The sequence below is a fragment of the Aphis gossypii genome, chromosome 2 (assembly GCF_020184175.1).
Source record: "Aphis gossypii isolate Hap1 chromosome 2, ASM2018417v2, whole genome shotgun sequence".
Classification (NCBI taxonomy): Eukaryota; Metazoa; Arthropoda; class Insecta; order Hemiptera; family Aphididae; genus Aphis; species Aphis gossypii.
In genome coordinates, this window is record NC_065531.1 from 13,765,619 (window position 1) to 13,783,225 (window position 17,607).

The following is a 17,607-nucleotide window of genomic DNA, read 5'->3' on the forward strand; positions in this document are numbered from 1 at the left end:
ACTTTTCACCTTTTTAATGATTCGACCAGACTGGACAGCTACTAATGAAACTTAATACACTCGCATTAATTTTTTTTATTTTATTTTTTTTTTTAATAATAAATTGATATTTTATATTTATAAATGTATAACAATTTGAGTTCTATGTTTGTATAATATTATTTTTCGCTGATTAAGTTATTATTTATTTGTATTTAAATCTATAATTATACTGGTGTAATGATCTATACATATATTATAGTATAATATAATATATATATTAAAATATTCAACTACGCGAACAACGAACGCAAAAACACCAACGCTGCATACACTTTTTATACAGTTTCTACCACTAAATAAAGATCTTCTATTGATGAAATGATTTTTAATTTATTAAATTTATATTTAATCAATGGATTTACTCGCTATAATCTGTTTGATAAAATATAATAAAATTTTTTTCATGTGTGCCAATTCTAAACTGCCAAAGAATACGTATGACAATAATTTCCATTAATATATGTAATTATGCACGTTTAATTAATATGCCATATGAATTTAAACATCAAATCACCACAGTACTGACATTGTAGAACACGAGATTATAATGTGCCAATGCGAGATAGTGTATTACTCTGGTTATAAACGATAACCACTATCGTGTTATTATATACATATTTATTTTTTTGTTATATATTTTTAAGCCCACAACGGAGTAAACGTAGACTGAGATTGTTCACTCAGTCGGTCATTTTTCGTAGTTTTTGAATAAACTTAGGTTTAAACCTCTTATTACAAACAATTTAAAAAAAAATGTTTTAAAAAGTTTATTTTCATTAATAAGAATACTAAAAAATTAATCTTAACTTTAATTAACCCGTGGATTTCAGTTGGTACATACAATTAATAGTGTGATGAAAAAAAATCACCGCACTTAGAACGTTATATACGGAACTACCTCCATTACATAATAGGTACAAAACTTATTACTACCGCTATAATACAACTATAATATTGTGGCAAACTGCTGTTTAACAATATTATACAACTAAGGGGCGAAAAATCTTATATATTATAACGTACATAACATTACATAAATGTACGCGTTTTCGTCAGATTTATGTAATCGGCGGATTTGTGAGAATCTCTGGTGCTACTGTGCTCACAGATATTATTAGTATATAATATTATGTACATTACTATAATTATATTTATATTATGTGACACGATGACGATACCCTCGGGGCCTGAGGGCCTCAATAGAAGTATTAATTCTGCTGACGCGGTACGACGAAGAAGAGTGACCGCAGGCGAAATAAAATTCCAACCACATATGTGAAGTTGGTTTATGATATTATATAAATGCAATTTATAAATACACATAAATAAGAACGTCGTTATCATATTATTATAGTCACCTTTTTCGGGGAGACGGCAAATTCCGCACGCGCACGCCCAAATTGCATAACGGAATACCAATCGAAAAACTACACTGTTTCAATACGACATATTAAACGTATATTATTATATTATAGATATATTATGAAAAAAAAGTGTTAACTGCGGAAAGATTTGTGTTTTGACGGCCAAACCCGATCGTGACACAAGAAAGATAAAATAATTATAGAAAATTATGTTGTTTTTAGCACTAGCCGTGCATGGAGATTACATTATATATTATTATTGTTATTATTTCTGTTGTTATACACAGCTAGACGTATATAGCTGGACGATGACGAAACGGTTCGCTAACGATTTGGCCGAACTACAGCTGCGGCTAGGTACCAATAATGTGTATTGTGCGTATCGTATACAGGCGGTGACCGTTCTCAAGAGGAATAAATGATGAAATTGAGTAATAATTATACATCGATTCTAGATGTTCTATATTATAGTAAATTAGAGTTGTACTGTTATATTGCCATCGACATAAAAATATGTAAGTACTCCACGAATGTGATGTCTGAGTAATTTATTTTGAGAAACGAGCGACTTGATTTAAACAATATGTATTTTAGTAACTTGAACATTATTCGTTTTATTTTTATGTTATATGTTATATTATTATCTTATTTTAAAAGAACTCGATTGAATTCAAAACACTTGACCTCGCCGCATACTCAATTAGCTGAATACAAAATACACGTATGACTATTTTTAAGTACGCGGGTGTGCAGGTCCAATTCTAGAACTATATACGTATTTATCAAATAACAATATGACTTTTGGGATCCAGAAGAATTAGGCGGTCTGTTTCATACATATATATTTTGTGGAATACCAGTGTAACTTAACCAGCTTTGTTTATACATCATATTATAAGCAAATTTTTAACTCTAAGCATTCGCACGTTAGCACTTGGTTAAATTTTATTTTTATTTATTACTATTATAATTTTACTTTTTTTTTGTAAGATATGGTTTGATATACATTATATAATATAATTATGCATATTGTTTTTATAGGTACAAATAAAACTTATTTTTTAAATTGCGTATATTCTGATGTCATTAAAAAAAAGTAGTTACTATCATAGTGATAAACAATCATATGGTTTGTTTGCAAAAAATTAGTCTCATATGAATATAGTTACTTCAAATTATACAATTTTACAATCTAAGAATTATAAGTCGTAATTAACAATTTTCATATTAGTATTTGATATATAGGTAATATTTACAATTGATTGTAATTTAATTGATAACAAGTATGAAAATAGTATTTTTAATGTTTGAGTTGTAAGTAATCAAAAAAAATATTTTGTTAGATACATCATTAGTATACATTGCAATACTTTCGCCCGTTAAATATAAAATAAAAACAACTATTAAAACATTTAGATAAGATACTATACACAAACATTGTATATACTGTTTTACGTTATGGATCATTTTAAACTAGACATTTATCATGAAAAATATCATAATTAGGTATGTGTATTTAATTTTTTAATTTCCCACGGTTTCTCATGCTAAAAAAATACTAATTAACAAAAAGTTACATTCTCGATTTCATTTTTCCTAGTAGACAGTATGTTTATAGTTTTATGAACTAAAAAATAAAATTAACTTTTGCTTGAAAACAATGTGAAATAGCAATATTGATAAACACGATATTCTATTACCTATACATATACCTATTAGTAAATAATAAAAACAAAACAATTCGATATTGAGTAAAATGCATGATAAACTAAATATTTTTTGTAACTATTTATTTTAATATGTCGCATAATATTCCATTTTAGTAAAGCAAAAAAATATTTTTTTAAATTGATTTATGATGAAATCGTGAATAAACGGTAAACATATGTTCAAAATTCCGATGTAAACACGTAATACGCACCTAAGACGTAATAAAAAATACAAACTAAACAAAATATTCAACTATTTTTAATTCTAGTAAACTTATAATTAAATAACTCATTAATATATTGTATACATGTAAGACATAATAAATATAAGCTATTATCAACCAGGAACCAAGTGACATCAATTAAATTCTGAAATTTCCTATTATGCACTAACCTTCTTAAACAAATATAATGTGCCTTTCTATATTATTAAATCTATACCTATGACCTATGTAAACACTTTTAAATGCGATTAAAATTTAAAAACATACTCAAAAACTATTTCTTACAATACGTAGTAATTCCATTAGTCTTGGATATCACAGACAGTTTTTTTTAATAAATAACAATAACAATAACAGTAATAATAATCGTAATTAATCTTTTTGTTTTTTGCATAAAATATATTTTCATATACGCTGTTAGTAAATAATATTAACGATTATATTGGGAGGGTAGTTATACTTGTATAATATTAATACTAATAGGTACTATAGACTACCTAACCCGGTTAACCCACTAAAATAGAATATCTTGAATTATAACTATATTATAGTATACATATTTTGTCGGGGAAAACGTAAAATCGAATTTGAAAATTTAACCGATCGATAATGATACAGTACCTCTATCGTAAATGTACTAAATAGAGATGACTTACAAAGTAGTTATACCGTAGGTGTTGGTGCCATCGTGAGGAAGTTTAAAACGGGTGGGAGGGAGACTTCGCTAGACGGGAAGTCGTAATCCGATCGCGACACAACATTTTTAACGTGTCATTGGTGAGGTCACATCGATAATATACACGTGAATACGTGATGCATATAGCATAATATTATGATAATATATTAATATATATAATTTATATATATTGCATACACACCAAACGTTGCTTTTGTACTGTTATGTTCACGATGTCTAATGCTGCGAACTTTTGGCGGATGGCCGCCGTCAACGAAAAACACATGTGCAAAACTTCGCACTCTCCTCTCACCGCGAAATATCCGACGTATCACGTTATCATCATGGTATGATGGATAAGTCTCACCGCCGACTAGCACTGTTCTACTTACTACTTACTACTTACAAAAGTGAAATTAAGAAATCAATAAAAAATGTTAAATCGGTAAAATAAAAACGTGTTTAATGCCGCAACACCGCTGCAGGAATTGTAATTCATGTTTGATATAGTGCAACTAGGACTGACGTGCACGGGAAGCCGAAAAACGAGCGGAGGATCGATGCACACGGCCACAATAACTCTTTAGTTATTATAAGTATTATTATTCACACGCGCACACTCCGCAGATGACGTGACCAGTGACAATAGCAGGATCGAGTAAATAAATTATAACCCGCCGTCGACACTCGAACCAGGGTAGAATAACACAAATAACATAAATACAACGGCAATAGTATAAAAATAATAAAATAATATTGAGGTCTACCTATATCGAGAGAGACCGCAGTACTAGCCTCGTTATTATATAGCGGAAGTATTTGCCTCCCCCCGCTAGACGCGCGTGTCGCGCGCGCGCAATGATCGCGACGTGACGATTGTTTACATACACATGCAGCGGCGATAATTTATGTGCGAGCACGTGTCGATGACGACGAAATACTTGTATAATAATATTACCGACTATAAATATATAATATAATATGTGTTATTTCTTAAATATTTGTGATGCAAATTGAAACTGTGAACACGGTAAAAATTGTTGACGTGGTCACGGTATATAATCGACGCCACCCCGTTGTCGCTCATCCCTTTTGGATCCCAAGAACACCTTCCCTTATATTCATCACGTACAGTCTTTCGTGATTTGTCGCCTTGGCCTAGTTTATCTTCCCACAGTATCACCTTCTACACATCGCCAATTCGGAAATTATGGTTTTCAGTAAGATATAATCATAATGTATACAGTAATATTAGGTATACTTCGTTAAATCGTAATGTGAATAACTTCCTATCCCTCTCGATTCCACTTGCAAAGTTTACGCATTCCAAATTTTGTATGCCCATACATAAACCCAGAGTCGTTAGTGGTTAAAAAATACTTTTATTCTGGTAAGACCTTTATTACGGTACATTATGTTTTTTTTTATTATTATTATTACAACTGCAGTCTTAAATAAATTATGCGAAATATTATTTCAATTTAAGTTCCTGATCTTTTTGCATAGTCATAAAAGTATTCAACACTTAATAATAATTAATTACTAGTTAACAAACTATATATAACTTCACTCAGTCAAAATGTAAGATAATGTTCGGCTTCGGGTGATATTTGATTATTAGCACAAACTAAAAGATAGGTACCTACTTCAATTTTATTTATTTGTATTGATAAAGATATAGATCATAAAAATAATTATACAGAAATTCTTTTCAATACCTTTAAAACAACAGGTTCTATAAAATAACTTATTTCACACGATACTTATACAGAATTTAAAATACTATAAGTACGTATTGTTTTTTCCCTATTATATAAAATTAAAACCAAACTCGTCGAGCAAGCTTTACAGATTCGTATAATATGTATTCATGGTTATTCACGTTAATTCATATTTTAAATAATCATAATATCAATTACTGGCTATAGTATTTTAATTTTTTACATTACCTACTTTGTAACTACTTGAAAAACTTGTTTGTACAGCGCACAAGGAAAAATGGACGCACCCGTTTGGGCGCGAGGACATTTAGGTGCATCCATTTGGGTTCGAGTATTATTTAGACGCAACGAAATATAACTATACAAAAATGTGTGTTGTTATTCAAAAAAAAAAAAACAAAAAAAAATTTAATAATGCTGCTTTAAAATGTACTCAAACTATATATATATAATGTTTTCAAAAAAAAAAAAAAAATAATAATACTTTCTGAGATAGTGTTTACTGTTAAAAGAATCAACTAATATTAACAATATTGTACATTAAAAACCACATAAAAAATCCACGTGTGAATGAGTTCAAAAAAATTAAAAAGATAACAATACGATATCAGATAGGTATCTCTTTTGAATTTTAAATAAAAGTAGTTCATCGATGTTCATTTTAAATTAGTTTGTAGCTTCATATGATCAATTATCACGCATGTGCGTTCGTTCCAGATTAAATGCACTTGCACTACAAATACAGTAAAACGCTACTGTATTGTCACACGATTTCTTTAATCACTGACGACAATATAAAAATAATAGATACAACACACTATCAAGGTTGATCTACAGCTTCTAATGCTCCTATGAATAATAACAATCTCGGGTTTATCGGAGAAATCGAATTCTAACCTTGTTCAGGGACGTGAAGATAGTACGTGTAACAGTGCGTTTGTTCATGACACGATTTTTTGTACGAAATATTTCCTGGCCGACGTTTTTTCAACTATATATCTATCATAGCATACCTACGTAGATGATGCGCACGTATGACGTCTATAATACGAGTTTTATTATTATAAACTATGTTTTTACTTTTTAATGATACACGTTTTACAAGTTTAAGCGCGTTTTGTAAAAAAAATTGATATAAACGTAAAAATGTTCTTCACAAAAGGAAAACCGGTTGTCACTTTCCATATCACTACTTAAACTTATCATTGCTGCGACATTTGAAAACATGGATTTAGAGCATTTAACTTGAAATCTCGTCACGGTGTTCAGTGAGATGTTATATGACGTTTTTTCATGCAGAGACAAGTCATATTGAATTAATATGGTTTTGAAACAAAATCAAGAACGATAACAAACGAGTTTATTAAATTCCAAAAAATCAACATGCGTCATTATTTATCTATATTTTTTTTTCTTTTTTGTGTGCATGGTATTAATATTGAATTAAGACTGGTTTGTAAATTAAATCTAAATAAAAATTAATATCATAAATATAGAATATTATTGTATAACTATGGTTAATGAACAAATATTAATAATTTAATATACATATAACTTGTTAATAATTTCACCATTTTTTAGTTTTATCTTACTATATTTTATCAACAAATATGTGAAATCACTTTATCGCTAGTATAATACTGACATTTAATATTAAAAACTTGGTTGGCTTGAAATCTATGCATATATTAGTATATTACACGGATAACTAAAAGAAACATGTTTAGTATTGTAATGTTGCAGTATAATATTAATATGTTATACACCTATCTTTTTTATAAAAACGACTTCTTCACTTCAGGAAACAACCTAAAAGAAAAGTCATCGAACTTGATTTACCCATTTAAATATTTTAATAACTTTCATAGTACAATAAACCAGGCCATGGTAATGTTACAATGGCAACGATACAATATTTGATACCATTTAAAACTCAATTGTAAATATCCAAAGGTCACAAGTAATAAATACACTATATTTCAATTTGAGATAAACCACCTTATTAAAAGTATAAATTGATTTCAATATGTAATTTTTGTCAATAAACAAATTTGACCACTGAACACAAATATTATCTGAATTTAATTAAAGTGAATAAATTGAGTTCATGATCATTTCTAAAACCAAATAACCGCACTACTTAAATTTATTCTGCATTTAGAACGAAATTTAGGTTATGGTTATTTCGTAAACTTCAGAAGAATAACTGAGGAGGTCACTATATTGTATAGTAAGTGTCGAGTACACCAGATCATTATGTAAGTTACTGTGTAATGGATGTGTTAAATTTAAATTCAATGATCACATACAAAAAACAATTTTGAACAGAGACGGTCAATCAGCCAATATATATTACTAAGGAGAATATTTTATAATATATTTATATTGCTATTAGTAATTTTATTTTGTACATTACTAATACGATAGGTTAAACTAAGTGTTGCAAAAATAAATTGCATATCATATTTTTAATGGTGAGACACAGAAAAATTGATTTCAAAATTTATCATGCAGTCATAATCCCTACAATAACAATACAATAAATGCATATTAAATATCAATAAATATTACTTTTATTGTTTCACACATAAAATTTAATTAAATTGTAATTTATTATAAATTGTCTATGTCTATAAACAGCATACAAAAAGGCGAACAATTATATTATGCTTATAAACTGCTAATAAAAATAAAATATACAATTTATATAATAATATTACATTTATTTAAAGGCATGCACCGATATATAGGTATTATAACAAATAATTACTAAGTTCTGATTTCCTTTCAATAAAAAATATATATCTACTCCACGGTATGTACTCGTAGTTCGTACAATAGCATGACCTTACATAACGTATACCTTCGTCATAATATATACTTTATATACATTACGTTAGTTTTAAATTGGTACCTAATGAATAATGACATCATTTTTAATGCAGATTTTGTAAAATAATATTTGATTTAAATACAGCTTACGAAATACGAAAGAAGAATAATTATAAATTATAATAATTATTTCAAATGCGTAGTCAACCTACATAAAAACGTTATAAACATTTGCCAATTTACTGAAGTATATTGCTGTATTTAAGTAACTTAAAACCTTCCTAACAAAAATGCATTTTCATTTCGCTCCTTCAGTAATTTATGAATTAAATATTTAAAAAATTAAAATGTATACTAAAGAAAAATTGTCCATTCAAATATTAAATGACAAATGTATATCATATTATTCATATTCATTAATTCATAATTCATGTAATTTATATTTTTAAATATTTAATATAACATTTATGAATACTTTTTTTTTAGAAGTGAACAATAATAATAAATGTTGTATTGCATACACAATAAAAGTAGGTAAGCAAATATAAGGTAAAACACATTGTTATATTATAGTTTTATAAACACAATGGGTTAATCATAATTTGATATTTAATGGTATTTGAAAAAAAAAATTAATATTTTCCATGAATAAGCAATGAAATAAAAACATGATTTATTTAATGCTGATATCTATTCTTGTTTTCTTTTTTTTGCTTTTAAATATAATGTTTAATTTATAAAAACCTAACTCGATTTTTGGGTTTTCTCCTCCACTCTTACATTGATGAACTCGTTAAATCAATACGTATTGTTTTTTAAAAATCTATAATTAATTATTTATTTATAATTTATTATTTTAATATTTTGAAGATTTCTTTATTACAATTAAGTTAACAATATTAAGTTGACACACATAATAAAAGAGAAAAGAGATAAAAACGTGTACTTACATTATTAAATTTATAAAATAATAAGTGATAAAAAAACTTATCATTGAATTAAATCGCATAACAGTAAAATATTAAAATACATGGTAACATAATAGTTAATAGTTCTCAGGATTTTTAAAGGAAACTTAAAATTCATTTCAATATTTGCCATAAAATTACAGCCCCCAAAATATAATACATATTATTTTTATTGTCTTATGTACAAAAAAAAATATATTACTATCATTTAGAAAAGTATATCAATCTTTCTTGACTTTTGAGATATGACACGAAGAACTTCTAAATCAATATTAATGCATGACGAACAATACATTGTTTTATAATAAATAATTATCAACAAGACGAAACATAATAAGCTTATTAAAAACAGGAATAAACTTAATTAGGAAAAAATAATTTCACTTCAAGTTGAAACGAATACGAAAATGTCACGAGAAAATTAAAATGCACAATTTGCAAACGACTAAAAATCCACGGTAAGTATATATTATATATAGTATGGTGGCCTAATGTTATTTATTGTAAATAAAATAAAAATGGTTAATTTTATGCAATTCTCAAAAAATAACAGAAAGAAGAAAATGAAAGTCGTGTATATAATTACCGAAGACGACGATAGTTGTAGGTAGCAATTGGAAATTTAATCACAAAACCGTCACCAATTGTTTACCCGCGTTAAGCCAGACCACTATCACGAGTGTACACTGTACATACGCATTTAACAATATACAATAAAATATAAACACTAAACCTATTATTAACATCGACTAAACTGCCTGCTGTCATACATACTGTATTAATTAGTGTACAAGGTGTTCCATTTAAATATCCATACACTCACATTATTTTGAAAATATTATTTTTAAATAATTTGATGTTATTCCTTAAGATCTTAACAGCGTTTTTGAAAATTAGTAAATGTATTTTTTATTAAAATCAGAAAGTAGTCCAAAATACAGTAAAAATTTGATAAAATTATATTTATTATATAGGTAACATACTAATTAAAAAACATATTAAATACTAACTTAAGCTAATAGCTTAATACAATAAAAATAAAACAAACAAAAGTATATGTTGACAAATCATAGATACCTTTGTTTAATGAAAATGATAAAAATTTAGTATATGGTTTAAAAAGATTTAGAATATCTACTATATTACTAATAGATAACAAAATATTTATGTGTGAAAAAAACATGTTTCTTTTTTTGAAGGTTATAAGGCATAAAAAAGATTGTTATTTTGGATATTTTAGATTCTGAACGGAATGATGGGGTTTTTTTTGTTTGTTCTTACGATAACGAGTCAAAATAATGGTTCAATTTAAAACTCCAAGGGTGGTTTCCGGTAGCAAATTGAATAGCCTTGGTTAGCATAATAAATGTCAAAAATAAGAAGTTCCCAGTAATATTCAAAAAAACCGGGAAAACCACAAAAAACAGTGATGAAAAAACTGGAATTTTTCTGAAAAAATGTTATAAGCGTCTAAATTTTTAATTTTTACGAAATTGCATAACGATAACGATTTATCCTCAAACGATTTTATTATTTGTTATTATACAAAAAACTTTTACAATTTTTTTCAGATTATGAAATTCTTTTCATAATTTAATTTTCAAAATATTTCGCTTATTTTAAGGTATTTGAAATATTCGTGGTTTTTTTGAGTTTTTTTCATAAATATTGATAAAAATTTTTTAGCTAAGTCAAAATACTTGAAAAATGTAATACAAAGTTTCTCATAAGTAAGTCTAATAGTGATTCAAAAATTATAAAAATACATAAATTCAATTTTTTTTATTAGCTTTTGAAGTTCAAATACTGACAAAATAATCATGAATACTTGCAAAATTATTTTGTAGTTAAAAATGTATAAACAACTATGTATAAGTAGCTAAGAATTGATAAATTTTAAATTTAATACAAGATTTTCTATAAGTTTGGCTCAAATAATTAGAAAAGAAGTTTAACTTTGACCTATTGTAAAATATTTAACGAAAGTTTAAATTTGTATATAATTCACGCGTAAAATAACGAGAAATAACACAGAAAGAACTTTTTCTTGATTAATTATAATATAATATAATATAACATAATATTTTTGTAAAGAAATATGCTGTTTAAAATACACCAATTCAAAAGACTATAATAATATCTTTTTACCATAATTTTGCATCATTCAAATTATCAAAACATTTAAAATCTTAGCATAGTACCTACATAAATAAAATAAAATTAGAATTATTTATAGAAAAACGTATGTGCTTTCTATTTTTTAATCATTTATAGTTGTATATTTTTTATGATTTTGCTCTTTTTGTATATATCTTTAGTTTAATATTCTCAAACAGAATATTCTTTAAACAAGTTGGTTTAATTGTTAAAAATATTTAAAATTTTAATGAACAGAGACGCAGAGTAGTGTATAACAATTTTTCGGGGTTTTCCAACCTCCAGTACCACTAATTAATTACTCCGTTCGAAAAATATTCTACTTCGGAATATTATGAAATTAAAAATGCACATTTTCATTCAAAAAAATAAAAAATATTCGAAATTATACGTAGGTATATAGCCACTTAAATCGATCACTTTTATCTTTTGCGTTTTAAATATGAATCAGGCCGAGTTATGACAAGTCCATTTTCGAGAATATATAGATCGTGCTACAATCTCCCTTCTCAAAAAAAAAATCTCAGGATCAATTGCTCACAGGCATCGAATATACACATCTTCGTTGTTACGACAATAGCATAATAGGGTACGCTCCGTCGCCACACTTACTTCCACTTACACTGTGTATATAAATTATAAAGGTGCTACATATAATAATATTAATAATAATAATAATATATGTATTATATTTGTTGCGCACACTGTCATCGTTTCGTTTTTAATTTTTGTAGGCACTAGGCGCGCACCGGCACAATAAGCACCGTTGCACGTTGACATTGTCATCGCGTATATACAGACTATACATAAATGAGAATTTTTAATTTTCGTGTCGGTCGTGCATATGTACGACACATACCATTCTATTGTAATCGAATAGCGTATATATATATATACGCGCACCATTCCATTGTAATCGAATATCGTATATAAATATATATATAATATGCCGTACGCACACACATACACACACACCGCACCTCAATCCACTGCAGTCGTCTCCGTTACCTACAGGTGTATATTATATATTATATATACAGCGTGTGTATGGTGAACACTTATTGTTATTCGCTCCTCGAACTGACTGTAAGTAATAATAATAATAATACCTAAGTATTTAGTCCAACTAGGACCTTGTAGTTATCATGAAGACGATAACCATTACGAATCGCCTACATATCCTTTATTATTATTATACATATATAATATATATATATATATGTATACAATATACACTGAGGAAATAGAATGTAAATCAGTACTATATAAAAAAAAAAAAAAATGTTTTTAAAAAAACGGTAAGAAGCTCGTGCCCAAATGGTGTCACACAAACAATGACCGACACGTACCGTCATCCAAAGAATATTAATATAAACGAAAAAAAATATATGAAATATAGAATATAATGATGACTCGATTACATAATATTAAAGTCGCGGTTCGTCTTAAGGGCGTATATAATGAACACGTCGTGCGTCACCGGGACGAAAACAATATTTTTTGTTATTATTGATGAAGTACAATGACTAAGACTTAGGTATCATTAAAAGTGTCAGAGTAGTATTCTGACATTTTGTGGAGTACCTAGTACCTACCCAATAAACCATTCTACTATGCCCATCTATCATTTCAAATCTTTAAATACTTAAAAATTATAAATAATTAACAACTCATTTAAAATTCAATTTATATGTATCGAAAATCGAAATACGAAAAATATTCTGCTTCGAGATATGAAATTAAAAATAAATGTTGTCATTCAAAAAAAGTAAAACATTTTAAAAATTATGAAAAATGTTGTATAAATGACATCAAATTATGTAAAAACTAAAACTTTCAAAAAACATTAGGTACACGTTTTTAAAATAATGAGTGTAAACATTATATTATACAGAAGGTATACTTCAATTACTAAGCCTATACACTTACACATTACACAAACACAAATTATTGGTTTATTTATAAATACATTTATGATTTTAAGTACCAATGATCTAAAAAATCAAAGGAAACTCTTAAAGTTCAACATAATGTTCGAAAATATAATCAGTTACGAGCCAGATGGAATTTTATCTCGTTTATCATTAAAAACTATATTTTTTGTACTCGCCTAAATGTAAATAATTTACACTTAAATTTTATTGGTTACATTATATCAAGTTATACAATATACCATATTTTATCGTATTATATCGTATTATAACAAGACAATAAGTGAAAATTAAATTTAATCCATCAGATTTAAGTAATGTATCAATAAAGATTTAAATCCACATAGCATACTAAAATCTATAATTATGCTATTATTTGCCATTTATAATATTAGTCATCAATATTTATTACCTATATAAAGGGAAAATATATCAAATTTCAAAATAACAATTAAAATTATATTTTATGTTTAAAATTTATCAAGAACTTAGAAAATTTTATATTATAATAATGTAATATATCCTCATTTTACCTCCTAAATTAGATACTCTATCATACAAAATATTATTATTATAATATAAATTTTGTTATTATAATTTATAACTACGGTCTATTTTAATCGTGCAAAACGTAATAATACAATATCAAATGTATCATTTTATATTGGTTACATTAAAATGTCTATGTAACGTATACCTACCACATTATAATACAATTAGTATTGTTTTAACAATACATTATAAAATCGAGGATTAAATATTATTATACTTTATACTATAAATCTAAATAGTTTAAAAATACAATTCTATTTCTGATAATTTACATCATTTATTATATAATAGTTTAATGGATACTATAGATGTGATATTACAATCTAAAGTATATAAAATATTTTAATCTTTATCGGATTGGGAATCTATTATCTATTTTATGTGACAAAACATAATCCATAAAACCTACCTACCAACACTGCAATGTATGCATTTCATTAATTACATATAATAATATAATACAATTATAAATAAATTCAAATTATTAATAAAAAGTTTTTAATCCTTTGTCTAATTCAACTTAAACGACTAAAAACATTATTATTTATAAAATTTAAAACAAAATAAATGACGTTTAGGTACTTATGTTCAAAGTAGAACTTTAACATACGTGTAAGCAATAATTTAAAAATTCAAAAATATTATTTAAAATATATAAAATATTATTAATAATTTATCTACTAAACTGTCACAACATTATTTTCTATAATTTTATATTACCTATATATGTATATAGTATATTCAGAGGTCGTTTCTAAAACAATGCATGCAATATGCATAACCAATTGTGCATTATGGATTTGTACAGAAAAATTTGTTATAAGAAAAAAGTTAGCCCTACCTATTACAGAACTCCTACTGCATAAAAACATCATTAACTGTCAAAAATATTACATTCTTTTTTTTATTTACCCTAAAATATTACGTGATTTTTATACATTGAAAATTTACTACGCTCATATTTTGTTGACTTGATGATGTTTCTTATATTTATTCAGGAAACGAAAAAAACTAACTAAACTAAACTAAAAAAAAACCTTTACTTCCATTTTTCGAGTCCGTTTTTTCTAAAATAATTTGAATAAACAGATTTGTGTGGTTCACGGTCCGCAGAATTTAACGAGCTGTGCAATTTCGCCTTGTCAAGGACGCCGCGCACGAAATTATATAGTTATTATTACTTATTATAATTGGAGGTTCTATGGCAATCAAATCAAAAATGCAGTTCAAAATGCTACTTTGCATCACATACAAATTCGTTATCAATACCTAAGGTTTGAATATATACAATGTAAATAATGTATATTATACATGCACAAAAAAACACGAAATACATAATTTTAAATAGGTATGCGTTTCAGCGTTTGTACACCGAAAATTTCCAAACATTGATACTGTAAAATATGCTCGTAAAGCCATGTTGTTTAAAAAAAAATATGTATATAATTAATATAAAACAAGTTACAAAATTAAATCAATATTCATTTATTTATTTATTTATTATTTTTTAGTTATAAATTTACAAAAAAAAAAATAATATTACTTTCTCGAAATTTTACGTTTAGTTTTTATTTTAGTTACAAAATAGTGCAATTTTTCATAACAAAAAAAAATCTTATATGACCTTAAAATTGTAAAATATGCTCTTAAAACTGTAAAATGTTGAAAAATGCACAAAAATTCTCCAAAAAAAATCATATTTTTAATCACACTTCCATGATATGAAATATTTTATACTTGCTCAGTTTATACTATACAAGTGACCAGTAAAAATATACAAATACATACAAATCCAAACGCCTATCAGTCATCACGATCATTTTTTGACTAGGTAAATGACAAACTTCAGCATATTTAATAATGGTTATTTTTATTGATCGCTTGTCTAGAACTGACGTAGGACCTACTGCCATTAGAACGTAATGATTTTAGTACCTACACAGTACATACGCGAGTAGAATTACATTAGTATATAATATTTTCTTTATTAGTCCTACTATTGTTTAGTTTTCAAGCCCTGAAGATGTAAAATTAGTTTTCTAACGGAAAATAACAACAAATTATTCAAACTAAAACCTATTGATTGTGGTTCAATTAAATTTTGCCAGTAGCATCACATTCCGTACACTTGAATATTATTTTGATTTACGCAATTCATTTTCAAAATGTTTGATATAAAGTATATAACTCTAGTATATACAAAAAAATTAATAACCAAATTGTTACTAACATAAGTAATTAAAAGGTATGTGTAAATTTTTATTGCGACCTTGATTTTAATGACAATAAAACGTATTTTAATACAAAGTACGTTTAAATTTGTCATTTTTATATAATAATCAAAAGATAACATTATCTGTAAGTAATAATAATATTTAAAATATAAAAAAGTTCAACTTGCATCAGTTTAACAGTCAAATGACTACACAAATATTATTAGATTTTAATTTATACCTATATGGTAATTATTATTATAAATATTAAATTTATATATTTTACTGTTCCAATAAAAATGTAAAAGCACGCTTAGTAAGCTCGGTTAATAATTTAACCGATAACAAAATTCGATTTCATGAAATAGGTTTTCACTCCTTAGGTTAGATTATAATAAAGACAAACATAACCCGTTGAAGAATATTCTATAATACACGATATTTACTGATTTACTCTGAGTTACTAATATATATTGTGTGTCTAGTACAAACACAAAGGTGTGTCGACCTATGTATATCTATTAAAACACAAAACACTTATAAAACCAATCAAAACAGATCCACGTGTAATGAACTTAAAATATCATACCTATAAACAGACTACACTTGTTGCGCGCTTTCACCCCAATGTTACATTCGTTGATTATAGACAACATTCATATACCTATACAGTATACAATATATTCCTAATTAGCTGACTATGTTTAGCAGTTGTTACTTGTCCTCATCCCAACTGACGGTCCATGAACTCATCTTACGCTAAAGGTTCTTTTTTTAGTTTTGATCACGTTTTAAACTTAAAAAAAATCAAAAATTTAAGAACGACCAAATGTACTTAACGTTTGAATTTTTATAGGGCGGAGTTATAGCTACTTACAACTCTACTCCTAACTATACAGTGATCCACACCCCGCAGTGGTTGAACATCTATGACTAACATTTGTATACAAGTATGAAGTAAACTGTAAACTACAGTATTTGCACTACCTCGACGTATCGAAAGGGACTAAGGGAGGGTGAGTGTGAATAATAGAAAACAATATTGCTTGTAGAAGATCTTAAAATAAAATTATAAAAAAAGCGAAAACTCCGATATCTATTTATTAACGCCTGCGGCGGCCACGAATAATACGTATAAGTACAACGACTTATTACAAGTACGAACGACGAGCAATGATAATACCTATTTATTTAAATTTAGTTGGTATACATCACAGT

The 17,607-nt window shown here is 26.6% G+C and overlaps 1 protein-coding gene across 3 annotated transcripts in view; it reads right to left on the reverse strand.

Annotated features, from left to right (window-relative positions):
• LOC114128124 (sodium-dependent nutrient amino acid transporter 1-like) overlaps positions 1–17,607 on the reverse strand; it is a 43,022-nt gene that overhangs the window by 8,995 nt on the left and 16,420 nt on the right. The window contains exon 1 of one of the 3 annotated variants that reach the window (XM_027992558.2): positions 4,218–4,794. The exons of the other annotated variants lie outside the window; for them this stretch is intronic. Coding sequence (XP_027848359.2) covers positions 4,218–4,301 — 84 coding nt within the window. The 5' untranslated portion in view covers positions 4,302–4,794. Of the gene's footprint in view, positions 1–4,217; positions 4,795–17,607 lie in introns of those variants that run through there. 3 annotated transcript variants of the gene reach the window in all.